General features: G+C 44.9%; 1 protein-coding gene across 1 annotated transcript in view; it reads left to right on the forward strand.

The window, feature by feature from the left end:
- The window catches only part of CCDC60 (coiled-coil domain containing 60), a 230,048-nt gene that overhangs the window by 112,905 nt on the left and 97,983 nt on the right, over positions 1-19,160 (forward strand). Inside the window, exon 2 of the mRNA XM_006890496.1 lies at positions 4,425-4,504. Within this exon, the coding sequence (XP_006890558.1) occupies positions 4,425-4,504 (80 nt within the window). The remainder of the gene's footprint in view (positions 1-4,424; positions 4,505-19,160) is intronic.

Consider the following 19,160-nt stretch of genomic DNA (forward strand, 5'->3'; position numbering starts at 1 on the left):
ACTGCCAGAAGTCCAGGCTGGGTTTAGAAGGGGTCGTGGTACTAGGGATATTGTAGCTGATGTTAGATGGATCTTAGCTGAAAGCAGGGAGTACCAGAGGAATGTCTCTTCAAGTTACTCACTTTAAAATGTGTTTTGCTTGCATTTAAAAGAATTATTTAGAATTGATTTACAGACCTGATAAAACATTATTATTTTATTATCAGATAAATAATATGTGTAAGTTGTGGGGATAAAATTAGAGAAGAAAACACAACCAAAAAGAAAACATCACTCTTGCTGCTGGGCGTCAAAAGCTTGGCTGCGATTCATATCCTTGAAGCACAACAGAATGTGCCCTTGACCAGTCCTCACAATCCCTGATGTACCTGAGACTACGACCACAGCCACCGGGTGTGAGTCCATCTCACTGAAGGTCTTCCTCTCTATGACTGACTCTCTACTAAATATGAGGTCCTTCTCCAGGGACTGGCCCCTCTGAATATCATACTCAAAGTATGTGACACAAGGTTTCCATCTTTACTTCTAAGAAGTCTGGAGGCACTTCCTCTAAGACGTGTTGCTCTGGCAATCCAGAGTATAATCAATACTCTCCACCAGTACCACACTTGAAAGGCCTCGACTCTCCTCCAGTCTTCCTCACTCATTATCTGACCTTCACACGTATATGAAGCAACTGAAAATACCATGACTTATGTGAGGCACACCTTGTTCTTGTCGTCAGGTTGCCATGAGGTGGGCTGTAGGTCATAGTGACTGTGCACAACAGAAGGAGAACTAAAGGGTCACACACAGGCTCATTCTGGATGGTTGACCAGGGATAACCAGATGGCTTATGACAAAAATGCATTCTTTCACAGCTCAGGGTAGAATTGTGACATCACAGTTTGAGCAGGGTGGCTGCTTCTGGACGTTCTGAGGGGCCTCTGGATGACGTCTCTCCTGGTTTCTGGTGGTCACTGCACTTCACGGTGCTCCCTGGCTTCGAGACACAGCATATCACTCTGCCTCCGCCTTCACTTTGCTGTTTTCTCTGGGTCCTCTCCTCTTCTTACAAGAATTTCGGTCACTGGGTTTAGGGTCCACCTTGAATCTACCCGGAGGCTCCTGTGGTATAGTCTGAAGGGAGCCGCACTAACTCTAAGGTAGTTCACCTCTAGCGCTTCGAATCCATCAGCTGGAAAAAGATGAGCAGTCACCTCCTGTGCCATTTATAGCCTCTGAAAACCTACCAGAGGGTCTGCTATGAGTTGTTTACAACTCTAGGTTCCCAAGCTTGAAAAGGGTCCATTATGAAGTCATCTTAGGATTGTTAGTTACATCGACAGTGACCCTGGTTCTAAATACGGTCCCATTCTGAGGGTCCAGAGTGACATGAATTTTTTTGAGAGGAATGGAGCCCACTGCAGCTGGACCAACTCCAACTCATAGCATCCATGGAGGACTAAGTGAAACTGCCTCAAAGCCATCATCTCTACAGGAACAGACAGACTGTCAATGTCTTTCCTTCCCCACCCCTGATTTGGAGAGCTGAAGGAAGCATGTTCCACCAGCCACGTAGAGGCAACAGTGATGAAACTTAAATCTCACATGCTGTGGGCATGTTGTCAGGAGGGGGCAAGCCCTTGGGCAAAGACATCATCATGCTGGGAAAAGCAGAACAGAGGAAGACCCTGAAGATGGACTGAGATTGTGACTGTAACAACAGGCTTGAGCACGGCAGAGCTGTGAGGAAGGGGCAGAAGAGGGTAAATTACGGTTCAGACCTGTTGTTCACAGATTTGCTAAAAATCGCAGTCACCTCGATGGCGTCTAACAACAACAACCCATAGTAACCACAACAATAGGCTCAAGTGTAGTGGAGATTGTGAGGAAGGCACAGAATAGGGAAAGGTTTTGATCAGTTACTCATGTATTCATGAGGGTGTTTGGAGTTGCACTTGACTCAATAGCACATAAAAACAACACACTTTTTTTCTCACTTTAAAAAAAACCTTAAATATCTCTGTATTTCAAAACATTGTTACGTAATTGCTTTTATCATATCTCAATCACTGCATGCTCTTCAGCTGCTCAGATGCACAACACTTGACTATCTTCTACTAAGAGACATTGGAAGCAGGACTGCCATCCACTTACTAAATAAAAAGGCTCTGGAAACTCTAAGAACATTGAAAATGACAATAGTTATAGAAAGGCTTCAGGTCTTTTGTTCACAGGCTCGTTTGACTAGATTGCAATCAACAACAACTGTGAGACGCAGACATCTGACCATAACAGTGGGGAGATGTTACAGGCAGTTCCAATAATTTGCTGTGACTAGCAACATTCTGTCAAGCAATTTTGTTGATAAATCTAGATGCCCACACAGGAATATACCTTCTAGTTGGATGTTTGACAGCAAAGGAACTGTTAACTCTAAGGACATGCTTGTTTTTAAAAGCACCTGGTATGTGCTGACAAATCACCCTTCAAAAAAGCTATCCCAATGTATTCTCTTTCCAGCCTCATCTGAGCAGGCTCATTTTCCCGTAATTTCCTGGCATTTCTTTTTATTAAAAGCCAAATCCTAATAATGCAGGAATTCATTCTGAGACCAGATAATCCATATGATATTCTTTTTACTGTTTCTCCACACTTAGGGCTGAGAAAACAACTTTTATATTAAAATACAGTTAATTTAACTCTCTTCTCTATGCTGACCTGGTATCAACCTCCGTGTAATGAATTTTAGTGTTGTGAGGATGTCTGCCTAGTCAGCACAAATGAAAGGGAGAGAGAAGCCCACGAACAACTGTGTAGCTAATTGACTTATACAATCCTGCTATGAGGGCAGAAAAGGGGGAAGATTACTTTTGCATCTTTATCTTTACCACATTTGGCTCTCTGGATCAACAGTTCATGCCATGAGTATTAACAGTTGTTATGACGGTTTCATTCTTTGTTTCGTTTTTACTATAATGTTGTTGTTGTTAGGTGCCATCAAGTTGTAGGCGACTCATAGAGACTCTATGAATGAAAGACTTGAACACTTGTATAACTTTCATCATTTCTCCAAGTCCAGAGAGTTTCCAGAGGCAAGCTATTACGGAAGTGGATGCCACTCCTGCTTCCAAGCTTGTTTTAATCAGGGAGCACCACCAAACACTGCCCACCATGGGTAACCATTATCACATTTGACACATCAGTGCCACAGTGTTTAGCATCACAGCAACCACGAGTTACCTCTGTACAGCAAGTGGACAGACCAGGTCTATACAACCTAGAAGAATGTTTGACGAAAAGCAATTAAAACCAGGCCTGAGGACCGCAGATTAAAGTCACCCATCTTTGGCTTAGTAACATCACTTTCTGTCCACTATGCCAACTGAGCTCTCTCGTGGTCGTTGTTGTTGTTGCTGTTAAGTGCCGTCAAGTTGTAGGTGACTCATAGTGACCCTATGAATAAAAGATCTGAACACCTGTATAACTTACATGGTTTCTCCAGGTTTCCCAAATATACTACTACTACTACTAAGCAAAAATCTGGTGCTGTGGAGGGTGGACCTGTCCCACAGGGTTTCTGAACTTAATATCCTGAAGAAAGCGTTTTGTCACCTCTTCCTCCAAGAGAAGGGCTGGTGGGTTTGCACTGCAGAACTTTGGTTTGCAACTAACTGAGCAAGCACATCAGCACTGCACAGCTCAGGGCTCCTTGCTAAGAAGAATGCTGTCATTAAATGCCATCGAGCCGACTATAACTCATAACCACCCTAGGAACCTTGCCCTGTCCTGTGCCATCCTCTGAGAACTCGAGCCCATGATGCTATCACTGTGCCAATCCATCTTATCAAGGCTCTTCCTCTCTTTCTAATGACGCTTCACCTTTCCAAGTATGATGTCTTTTTCCAAGGACTGGCTCCATCCTAACGACATGCCCAAAGTATATGAGATGAAGCTTCACCATCCTTGCCTCTAAGAAGCACCTTGGTTACACTTTCTCCAAGACACGTTTGTTTATTTGGCAGTTTATAATAGCTGCCATTTATGAATGCCTGCTTTGCTGGGAATCTGACAATCCAATCTTTTTGTTGGTAAGGGAGGGGTTGTCTCCCCATTTTACAGGATACAGGCACAAGAGGGCTTGAGTAATGTGCCCATGTCGCAAGGCTAGCAAATGGGCAGAACCAGGAGCCGAGCTGAGGTCTGCCCACCTGCAAAGCCTTGTTAGTTCCTCTGGTGCAGAGATGACCTCTGTGCTGCCCAGGGCCCCTCAAACCTGGGCCAGCCATTCCAGGTGAAATGCAACCCTTAGAAATTAGCTGTTTGTTACAGCTCTGTTAACACTTTACAGATCTATTAACACTTTGCACCTCTTTCTCCCTCCCTTCTTCCCTCCCTCTCTCCCCCCCTTCTTCCCTCCCTCTCTCCCTGGCTTCCATTAGGTTCCAGAGAAACCACTCAAGAGCATCAAGTACATGGACAAGGAAATAATCAACCTCAAAAAAGACCTTAAACGGAGCCGGTAAGTGAGCCCTACAGAACACCCTGCAGACGACTGACAATGGCGAGCAGACTATGGGGTGATGATTCCAAGCCCTGTTGATCCTAAACATGAAGCAGAAGGTCAGCTGTTCACAGGGTTCCCATGAGTCGTGCTCGACTCAATAGCCTCTGACAACAGTAACCACCACCTTTAAGGGGGTCCTGACAAGCACGATACATGACTGGCTTGTGTATGTGCTGTACTCCCTATCTACAAGTCCACCATGTAACACCATGTGCGTCAACGCCTAAGCAATAGTAACACATCTAGAGAACCACACAGCTCTTAAGTGTTGGAGCGTTTTCTCTACTTCATTTTCTTCTGAAAACATTGCTGTAATGCGCGCCCTGGTGCCTAATCACAGCAAAACCAGTGTTGGTGCTGCCGAGAGCTGCCACAAGAGGCAAAGGAGGCATATCGATATGGAAGAGAAACAGAACATTATTCAAACAATAAGAAAGTGGAAAAATCAGTGTTCGCTACTGCTTGCAATGCAGCCTTGTTACACTAGACAACCACAAAAACAAACAAACAAAATCCTCAAAAAGAAAGAACTTCCCAGGCTGGTCTCCTGAAAGTTATGAGGTCAATGAAAATACAAGAGGGACCTTTACCAGATACGAAGAAACCGCCAATGACACGTGGCCTGAGAACCCCACACAAGAGGGAACCCCTCCCAGCATGTGGACAATCACTGTTAAGGTGCAAAGCTTACTCACGATGCTAACAGAAATAGCAGGGCTGGATTGCACTAGGGTGTTCACACTGTGTCCTATTGCACAGAAGGCATTCAGCAACGCATGATCATAGGAACAAAAAGGATAATATTGTCTTTGCCACACATCATTTCCAGAGTGTGTTCACCTCTATTAGTCCAAGTCCCTGTGTGGTGCTAACAGTTACTGTTCAGCTGCTAACCAAAATGCTGGGCTTAAAATCTACTTGAGAGCAGCACGGAAGAAAGGCCTGGTCATCTACTGTCTTAAGTTTATAGCCATTGGAAACTCCATAGAGCGCAGCTCTGCTGTGGGGCCGCCAAGACTTGAGAATCCACTTTACAGCAAAAGGTTCTAACTGCTGGCTGGTTTTGGACTTTGTTTTTGTGCTTGATTTGTTATGACTTTTTTCTTGTTTGTTTGGGGTTTCCCCCCCCTTTTGGTTTGGGCTTGGGTATTGGAACCCAGCCCACCTTGAGCCCTGACTGTCTCCTGAATTTTTATTTAATATTTCAATCCTCTTATAATTCAATCACCTCATCCCTGGTTTCATGGCCAATTTAGCACAACGCTAAAACGAATAAAAACATAACTGCCTTCCCTAGCTCCTGTGTTGCCAGATGTTCGGTGGTGCCAAGCAGCGCACCACACACGTCTGCCCTGTGTTGCTCCTCGTGGAAGCCTACACACAGTGTATGTCCGGGCCCCACTCTTGGTGGACGACTGGAGCCAATGGCATGCTTTCCTCCAGAGCTGTCAAGGTTTTTAATGTGAGCATTTTAAGGAAAAATAAACATCCCTGCAAATGAAGCAACAGAAAGGTGGAATCCGACTCTAGGATTTATTATTTACTTGCAGCCAGGCTAGGCTAAGGGAGAAGCAACTGTAAATAAAGTGACAAACTGCCCCTTAGCAGGACAGAGATGATGCAAGTTTTATGGGATCCAGAAACTACATTCCAGCTGCCTTTGTTTGTTGCTGGTTGACTTCTAAAAGCAAGACAACTGGAAGGAACAGTGGTGCAATTTTGGCAAAGGAAGAAGCTGTGTTCTCTGTATTGGGTGTGTTGCTGTTATGTACCACTGAGTCAGAAGTGACTCAGGAAAAAAATATAAAAAAAAAACATAAAAAAAGAGAAGTGACTCATAACTGACCCTCCAGCAGGTTTTCAAAGGCACTAAATCACACAGGAAGAGAAGGCCTATCTTTCTCCCACGGAGTAGCTGGTGAGTGTGAATGGAATATTTGAGGATTTGCCGTGCAGTCAGGGTGCTCCTTGGAGACACAGACGGTGAAGCTTCATCTCACATACTTGGGTTATGGTGTTAGGAGGGGCCAGTCCTTGGAAAAGGGCATTATGACTGGAAAGGTCGAAGTGGAAGAAGATCCTCAATGAGACAGATTGACACAGTGACTGTAACAGTGGGCTCAAGTGTGTCAGAGACAATGAGGACGGAACAAGACAGGGCAGGGTTCGTTCAGATCCACTGCTATAGGGTCGCTGTGAGTCAGCTGACTTGACAGGACCTGCCAACACAAAGAGATCAGTCGGAAATCTATGGGGACAAGTGACAATGGTTTCAGATCAGTGAATAGGAGAGAAGCAAGTGGATGTGGGGGTTAGAGGTAAAGACACAGCCCTGGCCACTGGATGAGATATGGGAGCTGAGGGAGGAGGTGGCTCAGTGTGTCACTGTGACCCGTTGGCATGTCCGTCTCCTTCACTAGGAGGGAAGATGCACGAGGGTGGACGGTGTCATTGCAATGTGGACTCCATCATGCCCACTGTCTAGGTCTCAAATGACTGTTCATTGTAGAGGTTGAATTCACTCTCTTGCCCACTCCTAGAATTTAGTTAAAAAGTGGGGAGAAGATTCATATATTAACTTAGTGGGGAAAGTCAGGAAGAGGGTTTATGTACAAATCTATGGAGTGAAGCAGTAAGTGGATGGCTGGGCCATTGCCTTCAAGGTGAGCCTGTTGACCCAACCCTCTTCCATCCAAGCAGAAGTGTCCACTCTGGCTTTTTACAGAGTGACTATAAACAGAAAATGGAGGTGCTGACATTGTCCTACAACAGAATCAACCTGTGAATGCCCAGGATTCAGCTCAATGCTTAGTTTAAAAACAAAACAAAAAAACCCCAAACCTCATTGTTGTCAAGTCAGAACTGACTGGCAGCTGACCCTCCCGTGGGCTTTTTGAGGCTGTATGCTGCATGGCAGGAGAACGCCCATCTTCCTGCCACTGACTCTAGTAGATTCCAACCTCCAGAGAGGTGCCACCTTGGTGGGAAGCACAACCCCCTACAGACTATGCTACCTGGGCTCCCCTTAGTGCCATGGAGGCAGACACTCAACAAACATGTGCACAACAGCTGAAAATCTTCCCTGAGGGAGGAAGTCCAGGTCTTACTAATCTATTTCTTGGAGATTCAGAGATGTCTTTCAAGTCACTGTATCACTTGTTTACTGCTACATGCGAGGAACCACACAACTCTGTAGCTTAAAACAAGAGGTGCCTGTCACCACTCCTTAGAAGCCAGGATGGTGAGAGTTCATTGCATATACTTTGTACATGTTATCACGAGAGGCCTTGATGTCCCTGGAAAACAAATCAAGGATGGGAAACTGGAGATCCTCAGTGAGATGGACTGGCATGGTGACTACAGCAGTGGGCTTTAGCACAGCAGAGACTCTGCGGGTGTGGCAGGAACAGGCACACCTATGTACACTGATCTACTGTACACAGGGTCACTGTGTCCGAGCCAGCTGGACAGCAGCTAACGAGGACATGGTGGGCAAGAAAGTCCGATGGTGATTAATTTTATCAAACATAATGCATGAGAATGACTGTATGAAGCAATATGAATGAAGAATAGTATGAAATACAATGTATACGAACTTTGTAAACAAACCAAATTTAAAGTGTTTGTTTTTTTTTTTTTAAAAAGAATTATTGTTGAATCGTGGCAAGCTTTTGGAGTTGAATGCTTTTCCAGGAATGTGTTTGACGTGCAGGTTTGCTCTGTCCCTGGAGTGAGGCTAGCCAACCTGGGCCTAGGGTTTGAACCAGGAGGCGGCCTTAAGCCCAGGTTCAAATTGTCTTCCTGTCAAACATTCTTCTAGGTGGTATAGCACTGGTCTGTGTGTTGCTGTACAGAGGTAACTCATGGTTGCTGTGATGCTGAAGACTGTGACAGTGATGTGCCAATCGTGGTAACGGGCACCCATGGTGGACAGTGTTGGCTGGAGCTTCCCGACTAAATCACGCCTGGAAGCAGGAGCGGCATCCACTTCCGAAATGGCTTGCCTCCAGAAACTCTGTGTACGAACAGTGCTCAGGCTGTTCTTAGGGTCACTATGAGTTATCTACGACTCGACGACATTAAACAACAACATGAGGCAGTGCTCAGGTCTTTCGTTCATAGGGTCGCTATGAGTCGTCTACAACTCTACAGCACCTAACAACAACAACAACACGAGGCAGTGCTTCACCTGGGAATGACCAGTCTCTAGCAGAACTTTCTTGTGCACCAGCGGAAGGGTCAGTCAGAAGGCTTTGCTGGTCTGCACTAGGTTCTCTTACAGGTTGGGTGGTCAGCTGCCCGTTAGAAGCTGCCTGACTGTCTGGGCCAGAACAATATGGGAGCCAGGTCCTGAGACAGAACAACACAGGTGGGGCCTCCGGAGCTTTAGGCTCAAAAAAAGTCACTCCTGCTGATTCAGAACTGACTCACATAGCTGACTCTCACGTCAGTGGACCTTCAGAGGCTGTCTACTGAGCAAGAGGATATTACCCGGCCTCCTCCACATTTCTTTCCATCTTAGCTTTGGGGCCCAACCCTCTTATAAGCCTATCTTTACTTTTCCCTTAAATGGGGGGCAGGGGCGGGGGAGGATATTACCTATCTTGTTCCACAAAGTAGACTGGTGGGTTTGAACCAACAGAGAGGTGTGGCTGTGGAGCTAGCAGCACCGTCTCTAAGGACGACGTCATCCGAGTCCCCTTTATGTTCCGAACAGGCAAAATACCACTTTGGCCACATTCTTTAGCCCAAAAAAGTCATAAAAGCCACCTCAGATTACATATAGGGGGATGGTTCTGTTTCTTGATGGGAAGAACGTCTACATCCGCTTGCAATGCAGTGAAGATTTGGGACTACATTTAAAAAAAAAAAAATCTGTATCAGCCATCCAAGTGATTCTGCACTTTCCTTTGAAACCTGAATCCTTTCAAAAGCTAATCTTCGTAAATTGTAAAATGGAAAACATGCTAAGAGTATAGCAAGTGGCACAGAGAGTAGATGCTATGACGCCTTGAGAAAAGTGAGGTCCCAGAGGCCACAGGAGCAGCGTGGGAGACAAAGGTGCAGAAGTAGAATGACAATGAACGAGCAGATGCTATACAAGGAACCAAGAGGTAGGAGAAGCCAAACAGGAAGTCAGAGAACAGAGCACAGAGCATGTGTAAAGAGAAGGTGTCTGTCAGTAATGCCAACACCCCACGCAGAGACTCTCAGACTCCTGCTGGAGAGGTCCCGGGAGCTAATTTCTGGAGAAAATCTCATTTCTCTCTCAGTGAGGGTTCCTCATGGTGAATTTCCATGACATTCTCCCCATCCTCAATCACCCTCAAACTCACTCTTACCCATAAACCCCTGCTGAGTAGGACTATTTTATTTTGTCAGCCTAGGTGTCTAAAACAATTTCTTAGTTTTCGAGGTGCAAAGAAAGCATGAGGAAATCGAGTACTGTTAGCATCCCACTCTTTTTCCTGGGCTTCTTTATGAGTTAAGAGTATTTCATAAGGAATATTCACTTGGAGACACGGTTTGTGTCTGGCTCCCTAAGTGAAGCAAGATTTTACCAACTTTTGGTTTGGTTTTTCATAAAAGAGGGGATAAAACAAAGATTGAAATGAAAAGAGCTGGTTCTAAAACAACAGCTATGTGATGGCTGGACTCTCACTTCTCTATCCCGTGCTCCTGGCAGACATCACTAATAGTTCCCTGTCTCCTTCCTGTGCCCATGGCAGACACCACTAATTGATCACTGCACTCTTTTTTCTTTAATTTATTTTACTGAAAGTTTACAGAGACTTTGGATTTCCATTCATTCATTGCTGCACACTTTACTCCCTATCCAATCTGCCCCTCAGTTCACTTTTCTCTTTGAAAAGTAAAAATAAAATTCTTTCATTGTTATACAATCTCCCCCCACCCCAGTCCACTCCACTATGCAGCTTTCATTCAGGACTCTTGTCATGACAATAATACCTAATCATATATTCATCCCAAACTGTCCTCTCCATCATCTGTTCAATGCAGTACATATTATGTATTCCCTTCTTAGTTTACCCCCAACCCCAATGTCAGTCCCGCTTTACAACAGTGGCACTATGCAGTATTTGTCCTTTTGTGACTGAGATATTTCACTCAGCATAATGTCCTCCAGGGTCACCCATTCTGTTTAGTATTTCATGAGTTCCTTGTTTTTCAATGCAGCATAGTATTCCATTGTGTGAATATACCAGAGCCTCTCTATCCATTCATTTGTTGATGGGCACTGTGAACAAAGCAGCAATAAACAAGGGTGTGCCTATATCTGCTTGGGTGGCAGTTCTGGTTTCTTTAGGGTATATTCCCAATAGTGGAACTGCTGGGTCAAATGGCATTTCTAGTCCCAACTTTTTGAGAAAGCACCATACTGCCTTCCAGAGTGAATGCACCATTTTACACTCCCACCAACAGTGAATAAAGGTTCCAGTTTCTCCGCAATCTCGGCAGCATTTGTTGTTTGCTGTTTTGTTAAATTTTGCTATTCTTACTGGGGTGAGATGATATATCGTAGTTGTTTTTATTTGCATCTCTCTTAGAGCTAGGGATTTTGAACATTTCTTCATGTGTCTGTTTGCCATTAGAATGTCTTCTTTGGTGAAATGTCTGTTCATATCTCGTGCCCATTTTTCAACTGGGTTGGTTACCTTTATCTTGCTGTGGTGCCTCAAGTATTTTATAAATTCCAGATCAGAGACAGTGCAATTGGCACAGGACAGAGCAGAGTTTAGGGCTGTTGTACATAGGGTAGCTATGAATCGTAAGTGACTTGACGGCACATAACAACAACAAGATATAAGTCCCTTATCAAACATACATTACCAAATATTTTTTCCCAGTCTGTTTTATATCAACCCAGCATTCCAGGCTGCCACAACCAGTTTAGAGTTATCACTATGGGTATAATTTGTCATCTCTACATTGTTTTTGTTATTGTTGCTGGGTACCAGAGAGTTGAGTATAACTCGTAGTGACCCTATAAACACAGTTCTGAACCCTGTCCTATCCTGTGCCACCTTCACTGTCTCTGACACACTTGAGCCCACTTGCAGCACTTTCTCAATCCACCTGGTTGAGGGGCTTCCTCTCATTCACCAAGCCTCCATCTTGCTAAGCAAGATGTTCCTCTCCAAGGAATAGCCTCTCCTAGCAACACGCCCGAAGTATATGAGACAAAGCTTTATCATCTTTGCCTCCAAGAAGCACACTGGCTGTACCTTCTCCAAGACATATCTGTTTGTTCCATTGACAGTCCATGGGACATTCAGTACTCTTTTCCTACATCACAACTGAAAGGCATCAATTCTTTTTTCTGTCCTTCTTCATCCTTATTCATTGTCCAGCTCTATGCAACATCTCTTAGTGAGAAAACTCAAGAGGAAACTTCAAATATATCTACTATGACATCACAGTCACTCAAATAGAAGGTTTGCATGCAAGAGATCAGCAGAAAGAACAGACCATATCCAAATATCCTTATGAAGTAGGTTGATTTTAATCAGAAAGTTGAGATAGTTGGTAAAAATAATTACTGACCTCAGACCTTCCCTGACTGCTCTCAGTGGCTTCTGCATCTTAACATTCAGTCCCCAAGGCCCCCAGATCCACAGCCTGGAGCCCTGGCCATCTACATGTACAAATTCAACCTTGAGTCACCCCACTGCTCCCTTTCCTAGGCTTGAGACCTAACCTCAAAGCCCCTGAATTGTTTTAAGATCTTGGATTTATATGTTGCTCAATATGTTTGATGCAGACAAAGCTCAGGCTTCTGCAGCTGCACCTTGTGAGTCATTCAAAGAAGACCTTCGTCCTCCACATCACATCACCCCCACACGCCAAAGCCAGCAGGCAGACATTAATGAGTTTCATAAGGGCAAACACTTGGCCCCGTGTCCTGAGCCCAGGACTGATAAACACAGTCGCACACCCGAAGGGTAGGTCACTGCTGTGGGCTGGAAGAACCTGGCTCAAGTTAATTGCGTTTTTATCATCTTGACTGTGACCCAGAGGCCCTACCCATTTGTCCTCTGTTTCTGGCATCTTCTGTGCATCAGTGACACCACTCGTTGCCTATATTCTAGGGCAAGTTACCTTCTTTGCTTTTCGTGGAATTTTTCCTGCTAAGAGTAAACACTTTTTAATTGTGGTTTGGGTAAAGGTTTAAAGAGCTAATATATTTGCCATTCAACAGTTTACCTGCTATGTGGTTCCAAAACACCATCTGCGATCCCCTCGATGCAATCCCATTTGTCTTCCCCTGCCCCTACCTGCCTCCTGGGCTTTGTTTACGGGTGCATGCTGCCCTGGGTGGGGTGGCTAAGTATCATTTTTATTCTGGCTTGGCTGTCTCAGAGTCTTGCCACATGCCCATCATGTGTGACTCTGCTAGTATCTGAAATACCAGTGGCATAACTTCTGGCACCCCAGCAACACACAAGTCAACACAGCACAAAAGACCAAGAGACGGACAGGAGATTCTTCAGGTAAAACAAAACAAAACAAAACAAAACAAAACTCTTGTCCTCTAGGTAACAGCAACTCAGAGGACCATGTAAGATGGAGCAGAACTGCTCCACAGGATGGCTGTTCGAGGCTATTATGGAAGCATACTGTGTCATCTATCTTTGGCCAATGGAGGGGCTGGTGGGTTTGAACTCTTAACCTCCTAGCTGAGCATTTGACCCCTATACCACCAGGCCTCCTTTCTCAAGGTGCAACACTCAACACTTTAACATGCCAGTCAACAGAAGTCACTTTGGTTGTCGTTAGGTGCCATCAAGTCAACTCTGGCTCATAACGATCCTCCTATGTACAAGAGCTTGAACCTCTGCCCGAGGCTGTGTCACCCTCACTACCTCTGCTGTCCTTAAGCCCATTGGTGCAGTCACTGTGCCAGTACCTGCCCATGTGGGATTGCTTCTCCTTCCCCAGCCCCTCCATCTTTCCAAGTATGGTGTTCCCTTCCCAGGACTGGTCTCTCCTGACAGCACGACAGTATGTGAGAAGACAAGGCATATCCCTCACACGAAGAAACCAGGACACATAGAGATGAACGCTCCTGTCCCACATCACACAGCACATTAGTTAGAAGAGCAGGAGCCCACTAGACCTCAGGGCCTATGAGCACACCCCACTGCTCCCTCAAAGTGCCCAGTATTTCCATGTTGTTAGTTCAGTGTACAACTCCTACACTAAAGGTGCTGTAAGGGCTGCATCCCTTTTAGCTATTAATACATTGTTAGTGTGTAGAACACTGTTCTCAGCTGCTGTCGAGTCCGCTCCAATTCACAGCGACCTTGTATGCAATACAAAGCAGCACTGCCTGGTCCTACAGTGTCTCTGTGACTCCTGCTACACTAGAGAACAGTTTCAGCCACTAGATCAGTTCACCCTGCAGAGGGCCACCCTCACCTTCGCCAGCCCTCCAATTCATTCCTAGCAATGGTTCTTCTCTGACACTGTGTCCAAAGTAAGCAAGCTGAAGTCTTCCAAACAAGTGCTGGCTGCCTTTCTTGGAAGATTTATTTGTTTGTTGGAGCTTTGGTGGCCTAGTGGTAAGGAGCTGTACAGCCAATTCAAAGGTACACGGTTCGCATCCACCAACTGCTTCACCAGAGAGAGATAGGCAATCTCCTCCCAGGCAATTAAGAGCTTCTGAAGACCTTCCTGGCGGGTCAGCTATGGGGTGGTTCCTACTTAAGGTATACAACATTCCACAATAGGGTCAATATTCTCCACCAACACAATTCAAACACATCAATTCTTCTGTCTTCCTTTCCCACAGTTCTGCTTTAGAATGCATATGAGGTGATTAAGAAGACCACAGCTTGCAGTCAGGTGTGCATCAGAGTGACATTGTTGCTTTTTTATCTGGAGCTGCTGTTGTTGCTGGGTGCCCTTGAGTCGACCATGACTCCTAGTGACTCTGAGATGGAACCTCGCCCTATGCAGCCCCATCTCCATGATCCCCACCGTGTTCGAGCCTACTGCTGCTGTCACCGTGTCAATGTCCCTGGCAGTCTTCTCCTCTTTTGGTGACCCTCCACCTTTCCCAGCATAGCATCTTTTTCCAAGAACTGGCCCCTCCTGACAATATGCACCAAGTATATGAGATGAGGCTTCATCGTCCTTGCCCCTAAGAAGCACCTGGAGGCACTTCCTCCAAGACAGGTTTACTTGGTCTTGTGGCAGTCTATGGGATACTCAGCACTCTTCTCCAATAACCTTAACAAAGATTAATTGAGTGAATGAATGATTCAAAATTCCTCTGGCATTTGTTTTATGCACCAGGCTGGGGGAGAAGAGGGAAGGAAGTTGATTAGATGCACCTCTAACAAGACCAGGTGGTGGGGGTGGGAGAGGAGAGCCAGGCTGGGGCACAGCACAGGTCTGGCCCTGGGTGGTGAGCCTGTGCAGGCTTTGAGCTAGATGAATGGGGCTCGACTCCCAGCACCCCCAGGTATAAGCTATACGGCGATGAACCAACTGCCTAACTCCTCTGGGCCTCAGTTTCCTCATACCTGAAGTAGAGGCTATGGTAATATTTCTCTTTCTCTCCCAGGACTGCTGTGAGTTAATGATTTAGTTGTTGCTGTTATTGTGTGCCACTGAGTCAGAACCAACCCATGACTGACCCTCCAGTGGGTTTTCAGAGGCAGTTAATCACCCGGGAGGACACTGCCCATCCTTCTCCCACAGAAAAACTGGTGGACTTGAACCACGTACCTTCAGGATTGCAGTGCAGCTTCTCACCCATGACTTAGTACATGAATTAATACCCATCAAGCCCAGAATGGTGCCCAGCAGAGAGTGAGTGGTCGATTAATGGAAACTGTGTGTTTGACACCATCGCTGTTCCCTGAATGACTGATTTTTACAATCATCCTTTAACTGATTGAGCTCACATGCATTTCTCCCTGTCCCCAGCCATAGAGCTCTGGGCAGAGGTCAGCATCAGAACCAGCATGCTATGATGTACACAGATCCCATATTCTGAACCTTCTGGAGGCCTGTGTAGGAACAGCTGGAGTCAATATAATGTGGGGTGGGTGGGGGGGGAAATGGATGCACAGTTCACAGTAGATGCTGTGCAAATGCAGCTGGTAGTGCTGGATTTCCATATTAATTTTAAATCTCTTCCTATTGGGACTGTTGATCAAGCCATTACTCTAATGGATGTGACCACATGCTGGAGGACAAAGCACTAATCCACTCTTTAGAGTGGACGGACGTTGCACACATTAAGCCCTGTAAATTTTTGGAAACTTGTTACTGAAATATAACACTTATGCAGGGGGGGAAAACATACAAATCATTAAGCAGACAGCTTGATAACTTGTCGCACAATGAATATATCTATGTAACCAGCATCCATATACAGAAAAGGAACCTAGATGTCCCCTTGCACTGGCTGTTGTTGGTCACTAGCTGGGGTCGAGTCAGCCCCTGAGTCATGAGGACCTCATGCACATTGGGCCTTTGTAACTCACAAGGTTTTCCCTGATTAATCTTCAGATGTGGTGACTGACAGTTGGCTGGAGTATTGGAGATAGTGAGGTTGCTACAGGATAGGACAAGGTTCAGATATGTTTGTTTACAGGGTCGCTATGAGTCATAGTTGACTTGATGACATCTAAAAACCAACCCTTTCAGAAGAAGATCACCAGGCCTTTCTTCCTAGTTTTAGTCTGGAAGCTCTGCTGAAACCTATCAGCATCAGAGCAACAAAGAGGCCACCACTGACACTGGCTGTGACTGTGGGGGCCTGGCCAGGAATCGAACTGGGGTCTTCATACAGAAGGCAACAATCCCACCACTGAACCACCAATGCCCCCTTTTGTTTACTACCTCCCATACGCCCTTGAACTTCATATAAATGGACTTATACAGCTTGAACTCTTACTGTGTCTGCTTTCTTTCACTCAGCCTTCTATTTCTGATATTTACCCATCCTGTAGCTGGGAGTTTGTTCATTCTCAGTTTGTGTGTGGTTTTTCCGTTGTGTGAAGACAGCATGATTTTAGAAGAGCTGAAGACAGCTCATTTTAGAACTGATGGGCATTTGGGTTGTTTCCAGTCTCTGCGGCTATTAGCAATAGCTGCCGGGAACATTCCTGTGTGGGTTTCTGGCTGGGTTTCCTTTGTCTTTCTGTTGGGAAAACACCTAGAAGTGCACTTGTTGGCTCGCACAGTTTGCATGTGCTCAGCATTTGTACAAACTGTCAGCTTCCCAAGCCATCAATTTTACAAAACTTAAAAAATATATATAGATGCAAATAAAACAATCTAGAAAATACAGATTGCATCATTATTATTGTATGCTGGTGAACTGGAAGCGACTCATAGCTGACCCTCTAGAAGCTCTAAATTACACAGGAGGAGACTGTCCATCTTTTTTCCACGGAGAAGCTGGCAGATTTGAACTGTCTGCCTTTGGATTGGTGGTGCAAAGCCTTACCACTGAGCCATCAGAGCTCCTCATGTTATTGTTAGCTGTTATGAAGTCAACTCCACCTTAGGGTGACTCCATGAGTGCAGAGTTGAACTTCTCCACAGGTTTTTTCAAGCCTATGACCTTTGACATAAGATGGCTTGGTCTGTCTTACAGAGTGACTCTTAGTGGCTTCAAACCACCAACCTTTTTGCTAGTAGTTGAGCACTTATGAATGTTGTTGTGTTGTTAAATGCCGTCGAGTCACAGGCGACTCATAGCGACCCTATGAAGGAGAGTCCTCGACACTTGGGTGCCTTTCATCCTCTCTCCAGGTTCATAGGGTTTCCGGAGGCAAGCTATTACGGAAGTGGATGTCTCTCCTCCTTCACTTATGAATAAGTAGATGTAAATGAAAAATAAAATCATGCACAATTATACTACCTGGGAGTGAGCTCTGTTAAAAGTTCTGGCATATCAACAGATAGTTAGGGATGGACAGGTAGGTAAGTAGGCAGCGTGAGAGTGTGTGCGTGTTATCTAAGTGACAGCTCACAAAGTGTATTAGATTTTTATTCACTTATTCATACACATTCTCTTTTAGAGCCTTAAACACAATGTCCACAATGTAACTATGCTTTTCCTACTCCCTCCCTATAATTCTCATTTTGATCAACCCTTCCATCCTACCCTTTCGTGCCTTCTGGGCTTTTTTCCTTAGGTAAATCCTGTTCTTTTGATCTCCTATAGTTGGTTATTCTAAGGGGTAGATACTTCTCAGGTGTTTTTAGTCCCCTTATAAGCCTATCTGACTGAAAGTTGAGACACTGAAGTAAATTTTATTTCAGGTTCAATGAGTGACTAAGGGGTCATAGTCTAAGAGCGTTCCACCAATCTCCATCAAACCACCAGGTGTGGCCTTTTTAAAATGTTTTTAGTTTTGTTCCACATTATCCTTCACTCTAGCTAGGATCTTCTAAAAGGTATCCAGGATCCCTGTAGAGTGGTCAGTGGTGGCGATGGTATTAATGGACAGTGTATCGACTTTCAATATTTTTCTACACATACATACCTATATGTGTATTTTTAAACTATAGAAAGACTCATTCTACAGCCTGTTTGATATCCCGTGGTTTTTGCTTATATAGCAATATGTTGTGATCATCTTCTATGCCAATAAATGTATGTTCAATTTCATACTTATTAAAACTTCTAGTATGAAATTGTTCAAACATTTATAAAGGCAGACAGGATACTAGGAGGAACCTCTGTCTACCCGTTACTCAGCTAATTAACTTAATGACATTTTACGTCCTCCTATCTCCTGTCATTTTGAAGGATTTTGTTATTTCATGTCATTTCACCTATAAATGTTTAAGCAGCTATCTCAAGAAGAAAAGGATTCTTTCTTCCAGCCATAACCACAATAACATCATCCTACTTGAAAAATCAGCAGTAATTCCTTCCCACAACAGCACACAACCACAACAATACTGCACACCCCATGGACTGCACAAAGAACAAACAAATCTGTTTTGGAAGAAGCACAGCCTGGTGCACCTCAGAGGCCAGGACAGGGAGACTTCATCTCATATGCTTTGGGCTTGGTGTCAGGCGGGGCGTCCCCAGACTGATGATGTAGAAACTCTGGGCAAAGGAGGACGAAAAGGAGGACGACCTTCACAAGGTAAAGTGACACAATGACCGCAACGATAGACTTAGGCAGAGAAAGCAAGGATGGGATCGAGCAGAGTTACTGTTCTGCTGTACAATGGGCGCCTCTGAGTTGGAGCTGACTCCACTGAAGCTGTGAATATTCCGTGTGTTTCATGCACATAAGGCTATTGTCAATGTATCTAATCCAATCCATTTTGTTCTTTATCAAGTCATCGCTAAACTTTTATTTATACTGAAAAGAAATAGAGACATACCTTAGAGACACTGTGGGCTCATGTTCAGAGCACCACAATAATATCACAGCTAACCAAGTGTCACGCATCTCTCAGGTTCCCAGCGCTCACAAAAGTTATGTTGCCACTCCACGCAAGTCTATTAAGTGTGCACCAGCATGATGAGAAAGTTTGAAATATTGGGAGAATCAGCACAAATGTGACATGGAGCAATGAAGTGAACGCATGCTGCTGGAAAAAT

This window comes from Elephantulus edwardii, unplaced genomic scaffold (assembly GCF_000299155.1).
Source record: "Elephantulus edwardii isolate Elephantulus edwardi_28Jun2011 unplaced genomic scaffold, EleEdw1.0 scaffold00089, whole genome shotgun sequence".
Taxonomy (NCBI): Eukaryota; Metazoa; Chordata; class Mammalia; order Macroscelidea; family Macroscelididae; genus Elephantulus; species Elephantulus edwardii.